The sequence below is a fragment of the Anopheles nili genome, chromosome 3 (assembly GCF_943737925.1).
Source record: "Anopheles nili chromosome 3, idAnoNiliSN_F5_01, whole genome shotgun sequence".
Taxonomy (NCBI): Eukaryota; Metazoa; Arthropoda; class Insecta; order Diptera; family Culicidae; genus Anopheles; species Anopheles nili.
The window spans coordinates 42,983,330-42,996,977 of record NC_071292.1 but is presented as its reverse complement, the minus strand read 5'-3'; the positions used below and the strand labels follow the sequence as shown (position 1 = coordinate 42,996,977).

General features: G+C 46.4%; 1 protein-coding gene across 1 annotated transcript in view; it reads right to left on the bottom strand.

Moving 5' to 3' along the window:
- Positions 1–13,374, bottom strand: part of LOC128727486 (CUGBP Elav-like family member 4) — a 301,981-nt gene extending 288,607 nt beyond the window's left edge. Inside the window, exon 1 of the mRNA XM_053821405.1 lies at positions 12,986–13,374. Coding sequence (XP_053677380.1) covers positions 12,986–12,992 — 7 coding nt within the window. The 5' untranslated portion in view covers positions 12,993–13,374. The remainder of the gene's footprint in view (positions 1–12,985) is intronic.
- Positions 13,375–13,648: the final 274 nt, after the last annotated feature.

Below are 13,648 nucleotides of genomic sequence, written 5' to 3'. Positions count from 1 at the left end.
CAGTTTATATAATCTTATCTAACGGGCATGTTATACATACCCCTATTGAATCTCACGGCACACACTCATGCAAAACCTTCCCAGCTACCACCGTGCACAGAAGACAGCAGCAGCAAACTTCGAGTAGATAGCATTAGCGGCCGCTCATCGGCATCCCGATTCACGGGGAAGACAACATTTCCGGCGTTCAACGGAGGGATGGTTTTTCGATTCAGTGTGATAGGAAACAGGCTGTCCGCTTTCAGCCGAGCGCGAGAGCGATCGGATTGTTGTGCCTCGGACTAAACAACGGACCCGTGGCACGATAGCCGTGGAAGCGGATTGCCCCGCGGCATGATGGTTGGAATGCGAAATGGGGGTGAAATAAATCACGATAAGAAAAGAAAGAGCCGCGTTGGATGAATGGGGCGAGCAAACAAAAAAAAAAAAAGACGAACGGAGCTCTGGAGAAAATTTATATTCCTACATTTATATTATCTCGCCCCAGTTGGGGAACATAATGACTTCACCGGCGATGACGATGACAATGACAGTGACGATGATGAAAACGAATGCCAGTCAAGCCGACCTGCCGGCTCTGTCAGTCGGAAACTGAGTCGAGCGATGGAGAGACAGCGAAAAAAGGGACATCAGCAAGGACAACGAACTCTCGTCGACCGCACAGGCAGTTCGAGCAACGAGAATCTGCGACTTTCATGGACTTGCTTATTTGCATTATAGCAAAACGGTTACTGTTGTATGTCAAACGATTAGTTGTATCATGGTGATGTTTAAAGCTTCAGCTTCTTTTGGTGTAAATAAATACCTCACCGTTTTTAATACGATATGTGTGAGAATTTACATCGGTGTGTGAGTGTTATTTTTGTTCATCAATTGTTTAAGAATTTGAGAAACAAATAAATTCTATATACTTGCAGAAACTTTTATAAATGGCAATTTCCTACAAAAAATGTACATCCACTTATTACTATTTTTGTTAAGGCATAAGATGCATATGATAAATTTGTTTTATCTGTAAACCATGTTCCACACACGATTTGAACGATTCGATTATTGTTTCCTTGTAGATACCACGCAACTGAGAAATTTATCGGACAAAATTTAGTGAAGCCGAAATTGAGGGATTTTCAAAACATCGGTTTTAGGTAAAAAAAAACTATTGTTGGATAATGAAAGCTAAATATGGTAAGATTTGTTTTGGCTCGTTCTTGAAAGGGCTTTAGTTGTTTGTACTTGATTTTCCACAACAGACTTGCCCTTGTGCTCAGTGCTAGCTTATGTCTGGTTTGTATGTTCAACTGTTATTTATAGCCAATAAATTACTCAAAGTCTTAAACCCTTTACCCGCACAGTCACAGTGCTTGTGGTGAATCGTACACACCAAAGAAGATTTCAAGGCTGTATGGCTTGCAGTGTCTTGTGAATTCATTAGCAAGTCTGTTTATATAGCTACTTATGCATTAGATTTATTTTTACTGCTTTTCTCTTCTTCCACGCGTTCGATTTGAAATTGTCTAAGATCTTTACACTAGCTTGAAACGTATGCCTTTACAAAATATTCACCAATGTGCTTGGTATCAGTTAAATTAAATCAAATTGCATTGGAAAACTGTAAGCATCCTTTGGTATATCCTTCATCGTTTGGGGTTTGTCGTTAAGTTTTCTGCCCATTACAAATGCCGTAAGTTAGAAGATCTATCGATGAAAGTCAAGATATCACCCCGTAATGATGTGAGCTCTTTTGCATACCTTTTTAACGAATCAATCCTGTTGTGTCCCGCCACAACGGAGACCCTTTATACGGTGCTTACGAGTACATTTTTCCCAGCGCAAAATTTCACTGGCAATGGCATGGGGAAAATTTGGACGACATGTAACCCTTTCCGAACAAAGTCTCAACATCTCGGTCAGCGCGTCCCGTAGCCCGGAAAACCTTTGTTCTCAGCGTGTCTGCATCATCCGCAGCAACACCCAACTCGAGACACGGTGTAACAAATAACGCGCTCTCGAAAAACACACAAACTCCACGCGAACGCGGGACTTTGCCGGGCTGTGGGCGTGTGGAATGTGATACGCTTATCGTCGAGTGTTTCCTGCTGGGATCTGATAATTTTTCTATAATCTAAAACCGGAACGTAAAATATGCATGGCGGTGAAGTTCCCAACCTAGCCTTCCTTATTCCCGTGCATCGCCCCACGGTGTGTCCTTTTCGTCCCGGTTCCGTCAACCGGTTTTGTTGCTCCACTTTTTTGTTGCTTTCACCAGCAAACTACCACTTACTTGGACACGACATTCGCTGAGCAGGTTGGTTTATGGTTGCACACCTCGTCAAGGGGATCAATTTCCAAAACGGTGTGCACGGACACGAAACCATCGACGAACCGCTCCATCCTTGATTATGTTCCGTCTGTTCCTTCGCACTCCGTTCGCTGGGTGTTTCTTTTTTTTTTTCGTTCGTCCTTGTTGATATGATTTTTTGCCGTTGTTGTTGCCGTTGTTGTTGTTGTGTAATTTTGCCTTTGTCGGCTGTTCCGATCGTGATGAGGCTCGCCGACCCAGCGGGGTACGTTATTTATCCCTGCTTGTGCGCGACCGTAGTCTGTCCTCAGGTGTCCTCCCACGGGCCGCATGTAACCGGGTGGCCCAGTTTACATCCCTGTCTTGCGCGTTGATGAAAGATCGGCCAAATAAGGAGCACTTTTGCGATTGAAATCGCTTCGAGTGGAACCAAACCTCGGTCCTGTCCGCTGAGGCAGGACATGCCCACCGTTTCTGCCATGAATGTATTCAGCGGTCCGTCGGGGCTGGCAGGCTGGAAGGGCCACGATGGATGACGTAAGATCTTGGTAGAAATTAAATTTTCATGCCTCACTTTCCACCAGGCGGGGATGACTTTCCAGGGACGCGGGTGAACAACGGCCGCCACCACCAACAGCCGTCCACACGACCGCTTTAGGCCAGCCCCACTCTCGTGGGGCTCAATTCTTCCGCCAGCCAGTCCCAGGGAACTATGGTGGCCGTCATCCGCTCGAAACACCGGGGGGTACAAGCGTAGCCCACTCGGTAGGGTTCCTGCCTAAACCCAATCATGATCCAACCCGGTACACCAGCACAAGGCACTAGATGATGACGATGATGGCGATGATGATGTGTGAATGTGGCGCACACCGTACCACAGCTCCCCCGGTGCGTTGGTGGTGGTGGTGCAAGCGGGAAAATTCATTTCCTTCCTCCAATGCCGTTCGACTCGCTCGAAACACACACACATGGCTGTGGTCGGTCGGTCGGTGCAACTCGCAGCTCATCAACCGGGAAAAGGCACCCAAACTGGCAGCTGGCAGGGCCCGGAACGAGCCGGTTACAGCCCCGAGGACAGCAAAGGACTCGCCTTAAATCTCTCTCTCCCCATTCATGCCATTCGTCGGTGAGGCGAACCTAACCTAGCAAAACGCGGGAAAGCGAGCCTCCACGTGCCGGTGTCCTGCCTGCGAGGTGTGATGAAAAATGTGATAAATATAAGCTGGCTGCTATTGATATCGATCGCCCGCTGTCACGCGGGTGCAGCGACGAGTTAATTAATCCGGCCTAAAAGCCATAATGAAAATTCCTCACACTCGCCCGCCCGTGGGGGGTGGATTCGCGTTTTTGAAGCAGGGGTGACATTTTTTAAATCATGCCGTTCTCGTGCATTGCCGTTCAAAGGTGTGCAATCGTTGAGTCGAGTGAATGCCACAAATACCATCCCCGGGCGCAGAGCTCTGTTCGTTGGGAGTGCATGGCTTGCTGGGTTATTAAGTTGGAGCACCTTTTTCGGAATGCCAAAGGACTCATTTGAGTGAATATGATACGATAGTTCATGAATGCGTAATGCACAAACTTCATTCTCTCGTAGTTTGGTTGCGAATTATGTTTGTTGACAAAAAATTCTTACGTGTATTGATCGATGGTTTGAAGTGAACATCATTCATTCCTTAGCCTAGTGCTTTCGATCCAGCCTCGTGAGGTTTTATTTCACAAGCCACTTAATCATGCCTTGCGGTGGTCCTTCTTTAGGATGGAAAAGTTCTTTCACGTTCATCGGTTCTTTCTCTCGGCTGTACCAGAGAGAAGAACCATATTAAAATACGCGCCTCCCATCATCAAGCAAAGAAACGATCCCGACGCCAATCATTACAAAGATGATACGTCTTAATCATGTTTGTATTTTGTACCGAGCCGTGCTTCATCATACAACCGGGGCTTTCTTACACCCAAAGCAAAGGATCGGTGGCCGTGGCAGAAGAACGGTAAACAAAGATTTGCTTATGAATATCAATATTTGCCTGCTGGACGCGGACGGCTGGAGCCGGTTGGTTCGGTGAATCTTCATCAAAGTTGAGTAGATATTAATTATAAAGTGGAGCGTTCGTTCGACCCAAGCCCAGGCGTAGAGCCCCGTAAGCCTCACTAAAGTATTTATGGCTTGATTAATGCTTGTGGTAGCTGGATGTTTCAAGCCATCAAAGTGTTTTATTGTTCTTGACAAAATGTTGCCTCTATAAAATCAATATCGAATGTGTTTCGATTAAAAAGTGCACGTTCACAGTAACACAACGAAACGCGACAGATTTATCAGATTTTCCAGAAGGAAAAGTAAAGAAGTAAAATGGATTTGATTGAGCTAAGCATAAAATAATCACGCCATGGAAAACAGAAACCGTCATCCCGTGTTTTCACGAAGCGCTGCCCATGCGGTTTGGGTGATTTTGCCCCCGGAAAACCTTGGGACAAAACCAATAAGTATCGATTGGGGCATTCCATTAACGGAGCCATCAATAAGCCACACCTTGCGATCGGTATCGAACGGCTTCATTTTCGATTTCGACAAACCGACCACTTACGTGCAGCCGTCCGGGTCTCGTAAGCTGACGACCGGCGAAATTTATCCCGCTGAAAGTGCTTACCTAGCGAAAACCTCTCAATTAGCACCCTTTTCTTCGGCAGCCAGCCATTGCGGGTCGATAACAAATTTAAGGCCCCCCCCCCCCCCTGCCACTCCCTAATCAGTTTGAGCGAACAAATCGATCGGAAATCTCGATAACGAGTTAACCTACTTCGCGCAATCATCCATCCGTCCGTCGGAGACTCGTCTAGCGGGACGAAAGCGGGCTTGTTGCAGGCTGGGAAAGGTTGGGCAGGTTGGACGTTGCAATCTCGCGGTGCCAGTGCCGGCGACCGAAAGGATTGCCAGCCGAGAATTCATGCGCGGATACTCAATCAAGATAGGCAAAATGAATCGCTAATGAAACGCTAATGCACTTTGACGTTCTATCCGTTGATGACGCGCCGCCAGCAGCCGAAGTGGTGGCATAAATTGTGTAATTTATTGTTATTACAAACGCCGTTTGCCTGGCGGGTCACTTCGGTAGGTGCTCTAAAACAAACCAATTAGCCTTGCGCTTCCGAACGCGAACGGGGAAGACTCGTCCGAGCCTAAGGCGTCAGGAGGGAAATTGATTTTATTTTCTCGCGCCGGTGCGATTGGCGGTGCCTTCTGCCCGGGAAAAGCACGACGGTCAGCAACGATGGTCGACACTTTCTTTTTCGAGCGACCGGATGACTCATTGGTTTGTGGGGCTTTATCGATTTACGCTCCCGGTCCGGCGGACGGCTGCTACCGGATTGGTCCAGCAATTTGACACCGGGCGAGCGTCAGCATGACTCAAAAGGTTTTCTTAATTTTCGTTCCTACCAGCAGGGCTGGAAGAATTTTGAATGCCTTCCGGGTGCAGTTTAAAAAAAGGAGAATGCGGAATACTCTTTGCGGAGTCAACGTGAAGAATTATTGCTTAATCTGTTAAATCGATTTGCATAAACTTATAGCTGAAATTAGAGTAGAATTAAGCTGAAATGATTGTGAAATGTAATATTTCTGAAACATTTCACAAAATCAATGAATATTAATACCACTTTTTGATACTTTATCTCGAAAATAATAGTTATTTGTTGGTTGAGCTTGATCGTATAAAAATGTACACATGTTCGAAATAAAGTTTTAAAGGCTTGTTTCGAACACTTCAAGTAGCAAAACGGTTTGTTGTATTTTTTGAAATTATTCAAAACTAGTGTTATTCCTAATGTTTGTAAGAACAAAACAAAAGACCATAGTACTGTAAAAATGAAATGTTTACAAGGATGAAGGATTTTTTTCCGCATATGAAACACTTTAAGCAGCTGAAACTTTAAAGTAATAGCTGCACCCGACAAACCTTTCCACTAATTGCGTGGTCCAGCCTTTACGGTTTCTTTTTTTTTTTTCGTTCTTTTTCATCATCAAAGCAAACCCGAACCCAATACACGGAATCTTAGCAAACGAAGCAAGAATATCCTCCCCTGATACATGTGAACGTGTGTTTTGGGCAGGGCAATAAAAAAAAACACCGACCCTTCCAAATCGAACCTGCTAGTAAGTGACGGAATACAAATCCCCGGCCCCGAGGGGCTGCTGAAAGCAAGGAAATGGGAAAATTGATAAAAATGATTCGAATAAATTTTTAATGCGATTATAGTGTTCGTGTGCCACAGACGATTGAGCTGTTTCTTTTGGCTTCTTCGGCGGGTATTTTTTTGTTGTTGTTGGGTGGTAGCCTTTTGGGTTCAAAAGCGATTTCGGTACGATTGGATCGAGATCTGCTTTTCCTTTTCTTGAAGCAGGCAGAACCTTGCCACCTTAAAGCGTTAGATTAAAAACGCACGTAACCAGATGTAGTTATCATGACCATTGGTTTTGTAAGATTTGATATGAATCTGTCTTATCTGTTTCGTCCTGCTCTAAAGGTTTTGAAGGTTTGAAATGATCAAGTATTTTCTGTTTCGTCCTATACTAAAGAAGAAAAACATCTTTACAAAATGTCTATGTATCGAAAACCGACTAAAACATTTATTTCACTCGTGAACATCTGCTAAACTGCACATTTCCTTAGAAAAAGACCAATTCCATGTCCGACACTAAAAATAGCGCATGCAATTGGTTATGTTTTCTCTCACAACGTTACTAAAAGTTTGGTATCCATTCGAATCGATTGCATTGCTTCAGCGCAAGCAGATCGTCGTTTTCGATTCCGGTGTTATCAACTGCATAGGATCAACAGAACCGGCTCCAATGAACATGATAAGGGGATTTGCCATTCCCAAAGCTTCGATGCGGTACGACATTCTAGCTTCCCCGAAACAATTGTCCGAAATTGCAGAAGCTTTCTTTGTGGCGAGGGCACGACCGGGATTTACGTGTTTCTCGACCATGACGGCGAAAGGAGCCAGAAAAGGACACCGGAAATAAGCCCAGAAAGACATTGCTACAACACCTTAAGGATGAAGCTGGTAAGCCGCTTCAGTTTCACCCGACGCTACATGGGCACCCGTAGGCCGTGGAAGCCGATGCAGACTCGATCCCGTTTGCCGTGCATAAGAACGTTTCATCGTTTTTCGTGACGCTTTTCCTGTCAACCTTTGGCGAGGGAAAACCGCAAACCCCCAAAACCAAAACGCAAGGCCTCGGTGGCAGAAACAGCAGCAGAAGCAGCTGCAGCAGCAGCAGCAGCAGGAACAAAATCCCAACCAGCGACATTCGTCTTAATGATGGTGTCAATGTTTTGTTAAATTTATTCCGACAACGAAATGCGAAACACGAGCCACGCTAAGTCGCTCCGGCTCGGAAAGTTGCAGACCGGGCGGTGCTTTAACTTTTGCAAATGCGCTTTCGCTTCCTACATCGTCGGAGACGTGGAGCGTTTATTTATTGACGTTTCATTTTCTTAGGCAAATACACGGGAAAAGCTTTTCCCATGTCAGGTCCCGCCGTTCCACCGTTCGGAGCCAATTCCGTTCCGGTGCCTTGGCTCCTGTCGGGTTGACATCGGCGTACTTATGGAAGGGAAATACACGATGTACAAATACTCCGGCACCGGGAACGGTTCGCGTCCCCCTGAACCAATCAAGCCGGTTTCATTTTTGGGGGGCAGTCGAGTGCTTCTTTGCTTTATTGTCTTTCCAAATTGAACGTACACGCCGAGGAAGGTCTCGCGCGGGAGCTGGGAACCGCCGCTTCGCAAAGGTGCGTGCAAAAATAAATATTTCTCTTGCGAATGAGTTCGGGACCGGCATGGTGGATTGTATTATATGTAAATAGGTGCGCTTCAAACAATGGGATCGTGTTTTCCGGCAGGAGCTCGTCTGTTAAATAACCCACAACGTTTGACGAACTACCAGCTCACGGGATTTTCTTTTTCCATTTTATCGCTTTACAAAACTCTTACATTTTCCGACCCGTTAAAAAAGCCCCACCCTGAAACACAGCATTTGCTTAATAATGCACCCACGTCGTGGGTTCATCTCCGGGAGCGTTGGGTTTCATTTCGAAAAGCGGTAACTTTTCATACCACGGGTGACCTTCAGGCGAATGCTGAAACTTCCTTCAGAAGCAAAATGTATGCGTTCGACCTCGTATAAGGTACGCTCCCTTGCCCGAACTGGAGACAATCGATATTTACCGAAACCGATGGCGAAGGATACCAGATACCGGTGCCCGGGCGAAACGGAAACAACATTCTCACATATGTACACGATATTGATTGGAGCCAAATTTATGATGTAACATAATCATTTCTCTTCGCCATTCTGCACCCGGCGCTCGTTCACCGACGGAGTGCCGTATTTCGGGTATTGAAAGCAAATCTGTTCAAATTTCTTTCGATTGAAAACGGTTCCGAACGTAACCGGAGCGCAATGAACGAAACGCCAACATTCGGCAACCCAAATTTTCTCTCGAGCGTACACCCACACACAGCTTCCTTGGGCGGGTTTCGGTACGTTCCGGTTCCGCTCCGTTATCGTTTTATTTTCACTTAAATTTTACTCCGCCTCAGTGGCCGCTCCGGGCCCTGAGTTCGGTTGCTCGGTTATTTATTCTCCGTTTCCTGGCGGGTAATTTTTACATTTCTACAAGATTGAAACCGTGAGCATTCAGCCAACGTAAGGTGCCCCTTGAAGTGGCTCAGCTGCCGTATGAGCAGTTCGTTTCTGCCACCGAGCCTGCGCCTGCTTTAAAAAGCTTTGAAAAGGGTTGTCAAGGGTTGTCGGGGGTGGATTTCAGCAGAATATTGATTTCGAGAAGAAAGTCTTACCGTTAGGCAATTTGCCCTGCCAAGAAACGGGGATTGTTTTTGTTTTTGAACGCAGGGCTAGATCCGCTCCAGCTAGCCGTGTGTTTCGTTTGCTCATCCATTTCGGGATCGACATTTGGGGCTCGGAGGCATTTGCTCAGGAATTTTTCGTTTAAGTTAATGGTTTTAGCTGAGAACGTAAGCAGGTGGTGCAGTAATTATTATTTTTTTCCATTCTTCAAACGTAATACAGCAGATTTTTACACGCTTTTTCCGTTTATAATTTAAAGAAGAAAATCTGCTTTCAGTACTATGAACGTGTTGGTTTTTTATTGTTTTTTTTTTCTATGCTACAAAATCTAATACAAAACGTTGTGTTTATTTTCCATAAATAGTAAAGTTTAGAAGAGAAATGCAATATTTTTTATTGAATGTAAGCTGCAAAAGAAACTATGCGGAATACAGTTTTCTTTTGTTTTCTTTATACAATTCAATATATTGTGAAATTAATCTAATGCAGAGTTCTGTTTTCAAAGATATTAGAACGATTTTGTGTAAGTGAAATGATTCAATTTTAGGACACTTGAAATATGACATAAAAGCTGCATTTTTCACGAAACATTTCATACCATCATATAATGTTAGAAACATGAATTAGAAGCAAATCGACCAAAGTGAAGACTGATTGTTGGAATTCAACGTAAAGTGTCAATCAACAAAATTTGGTTGAAAGAACATATTTCTCTTCCAAAAAAATTGCTCCAACGCAAGTTAATTCTATCAGTTTTGATAATGAATTTTTTCGAGTAAAGTCAAACAGATCGTTCTTCAAACAGTTTAACTCTTTGTCGAATACAAACAAGTTAAAGGAAATATTCAATCATGCACCTAATCTGATGGAACTGCGCTGTATGTCAAGCACTTCAAATTTATTGGTTACCCGAACTTAATTTCAGGCAAGCAAAAATGCATAACACAACCCCGCCAGCGTGATATCTCGTTCATCAGCAAAGCAACCGTTAAAACCCTTTACCTATGAAACATACCCAGTGGTTTCGAATGCATGAAAATAAAATTGGAACCTAGACGCTCGTTCCCCTTCAAGTAGCATATAATTTGGCCAGCTATCACGCCGCTTGCAAGGCGCACGAATGCAATTGTTCCACCGATTCCACCAGCGCCAGCGCCAGCGCGAGGTACGTTAACAATGAATGAAGCAGCACGTGATTTTTGTTATTTCTGCTAACGTGACTTTATAAGTTTATCGCAACACACAAGTGACGGAACGCGACCGTGTTCCGTGTTGGTGCTTCTTGCGCTTCACGACGCCTTCACCAAGAAGCTCGCACCAGTCGGAGGACCTCCTAGAGTCTCCTCTGATGGGACCACCCCGTACGGGAAAACGACCCCAAGACACACCGACCAGTTGAGCCGGTACGCTGCAACCCGTCGGGTGCCCTATCGGCGCTGCCGTTCGTAATGCAACTGTTGCAACCTGCCGGGCTGATCATAACATCGGCTGTTCATTGGCATGCAAACTATTGTCAGCTCGGAACACCACGTACGCTCGGTTATGTATGAACACAGCGCCAACGTGGGCGCTGCTTTTGGCTTTGCTTCTGTCTGCCTGTTTGCTGGCCTTTCGCTGCAGCACCTGCAGCTATTGCACTCGATAAAGGAGCCCCGAATCGGGACGTCTCAGCGGTCGGCTGTTTGTTTGTTTGCCCTGCCGTGTCTTTTGTGCCGGGTGGTTGACGGGGTGGTTCACGTGGACGTGGGTTGGATAGAAGTGAAGATTTATACTTTTGGGAGCCTGTGATAATACTTAAGCCCACATTTCTGGATCACACCGAAACAACCACGTATTTAAAGTGGCGGCTATTGGGGTGTTAAAGCGCAGCTTAAGGTGCCACCTGGACATGCACGGGTGAGTTTTAAAGTGGAGCAGAAAGCTCGCCCGAGAAACGTCGGTATGGTATTTAAGGATTACGCTCTTAAGACGAGCATGGCGAGAAAAGCACGAACAAAGCGGATAGTGTGGATGAACAGTACAATCGCGCGAAGGTTAGGGATATTATAAAGGTTATTCCACGTGCCAATGGATCACTGCAATCAGCATCATTTAGTGTGGGTTTTCGAGCATAAAATGCTTCATTCTTACGCAAACGGGTAGTATTTCAAGCATCTAACGTGCTTATTGAATAGTTGAATATGGCTTTAAGTGAACCTCGATGCTTGCCGATTTTGCGAGTGTATGGCAAAAAATTATCAATACCGTCACCTGACCGGGCGCTTAAAGCTAAATCTGACCTCATTTCTATTTCCTCTCGAACCAGCTCGAACCCGGGGAGGATCCTGGACCCCCGGAACTAACGATGCCGCTCGCAAATGGCAGCCCGTCGTTTTTCCAACCCGTCCGGGGACCGGTGACACCGAGGACATCCCACGGACAGATCGGTGGAAAACTATCGGATGGAAACCACGACGCCACGGCGAGATGAAGACGAAGAAAAACTTCATCAGCTGCTCCGGTTTGTTTGTAGTTGTTTTTTTTTCCCGTTTTCCCCCACACCGGAACAGGGACGGGTGACAGATACCTGAGCAGCAACAGCGGCCACGTCGAGATGCACGTCGGATAACACCCACCTGGAAGCCTTGGGTTGAGGGAAAATTGAGCAAAACCTCGCGCTCGGCTCACCAAACGAACCGAACGAGCCTACAGCAAATCAAGCGTTTCCGAGCTACCCCGGGGGGGGTGGCGTTCGAGGAAGAAAACGACAGGAAAAAAAAAGAAGGACTCCAAAATGAAGGCGCACAAACGGGCGCAAGAAGCAGAAGAAATAAAAAATAAGGGAAAAAAAACTACGACCTAGGATAGGAGTAAAATGAGAGCATATACTAATGACCGCATATATACGAACAAATCCTTCCAGCAATTCGTGCCCCGTTGGAAGGATACGGTCCAGGATGCTCGGATGGGAGACAGCGGGGGAAGAGGAGAAGGAGGGGGAGGGAGACGGGGGCGTGTTTTGATGACGCCCTGTGTATGTGTGCGTGCACACGGTTGTTAGCTTAGCACGTGTGCGGTGTGCGGTGGAAAAACGAGCACATTAGGAGTTTGGATGGATTTTCTCTCATTTTCCCTCCACCAGTCGCCTGTTCAAAGTTGCGAACGCGACTGTGTGTGTGTGTGTGTGGGTGTGTGTGGGTGTGTGTTTACCCCCAAGCCAACCCCAAACGAATGGCATTATGGGGCACCGTCTGAAGCTGACGGACGGCTTGTTGCGAGAAGGACGGGATCTGAACCGAGGTCGAGCAAAACCGAGAGCGTCGTCTATCCATCCATCCAGCGCGTCTCCGGCGGCGTACGTACAATTTAGCACATTCGTGGTCCTTTACAAAAGGGCAGCCGGGAGCGCTCCGGAGGCTGCGGTTTGGCGGGCTAGCCTCTGCTAAAGAAATATCGTCCCGTAGCGCTCTAGGTTTTATATTTATCAATAATTTAAAGGGCGATATATCGCGCCGAAGCGAAAGCAAACCGCCACAGCAAAAAGAACGCCCAGGTCGGGGTTTTTGCCTGCGAGCGAGTGCGCGATTGAAGTGCAAGTGATTCGGAATGTTCACTTTCGCTTCGTTCTGGTGGGGAGTTTTCTTTTTTGTTTTTCGTTTTCTTTTTTTTTGTGTTATTCACCGAGACCAAACGCGCAGAGTTAAAGTGTCGGCAACGAGCTGAAGCCCTCGAAGCGAACGGGAAAAGCGGGTCGAATTGAAAGCGTGATAGCGCGAGCTCGCGGATAAGGACACGGACACGGGTCGAACGGAAAAATTATTCACCCCGTCTTACCTAACATGTATGCGGAGTGCTGTTGATGATCTTGAAGCGCAATAAAATGGGCAAAATACTTTTCGCAAACCGGAAGCGGCTGTTTTGTCGCCGGTGAAATCTATCTCTCTGTCACCTCGAAAGGGTCGCGAGCTCTAGCGATTTGCTCTTGTCGTAATGCCGTCGTACAACGGCACCAGTACGATCGTCGATTTCCCTTTTCCGAGCAGTGACTTTTTTTCTCTTTTCCCTGCACGTGTTTATGCCGCCTGCATTGGGGCGCTTTTCATCGGTTGCATTTATTTCCGTGCCCAGCCCGAAGGGCGGTGATGGCTCACGAGTGATAGAGGGAAAACACACGCGCACTCACACTCAAACACACACCCACACCCACACACAATCACTCACATACACACACACTCTCCGGTGCACTCGCCACTCGACTTTTATGATTTCCAGAAAATACCATCAATATTTTCCACCACACTTGGCAATATCGCTCGCGGCGGGTATCACTTCGCGCCCGGTTGTTTTCACCCGTCGCTTCGCCTTGCGGCTTTAACACCTCACGATGCGGGGCCTTTTGGAACCGAAACGTTGCCCCGCACACACACGGATACACACGCACACTCGTACACACACGCGCGCGGGTGGTAAATATTTCTCAACCACCCGGAGATCTGC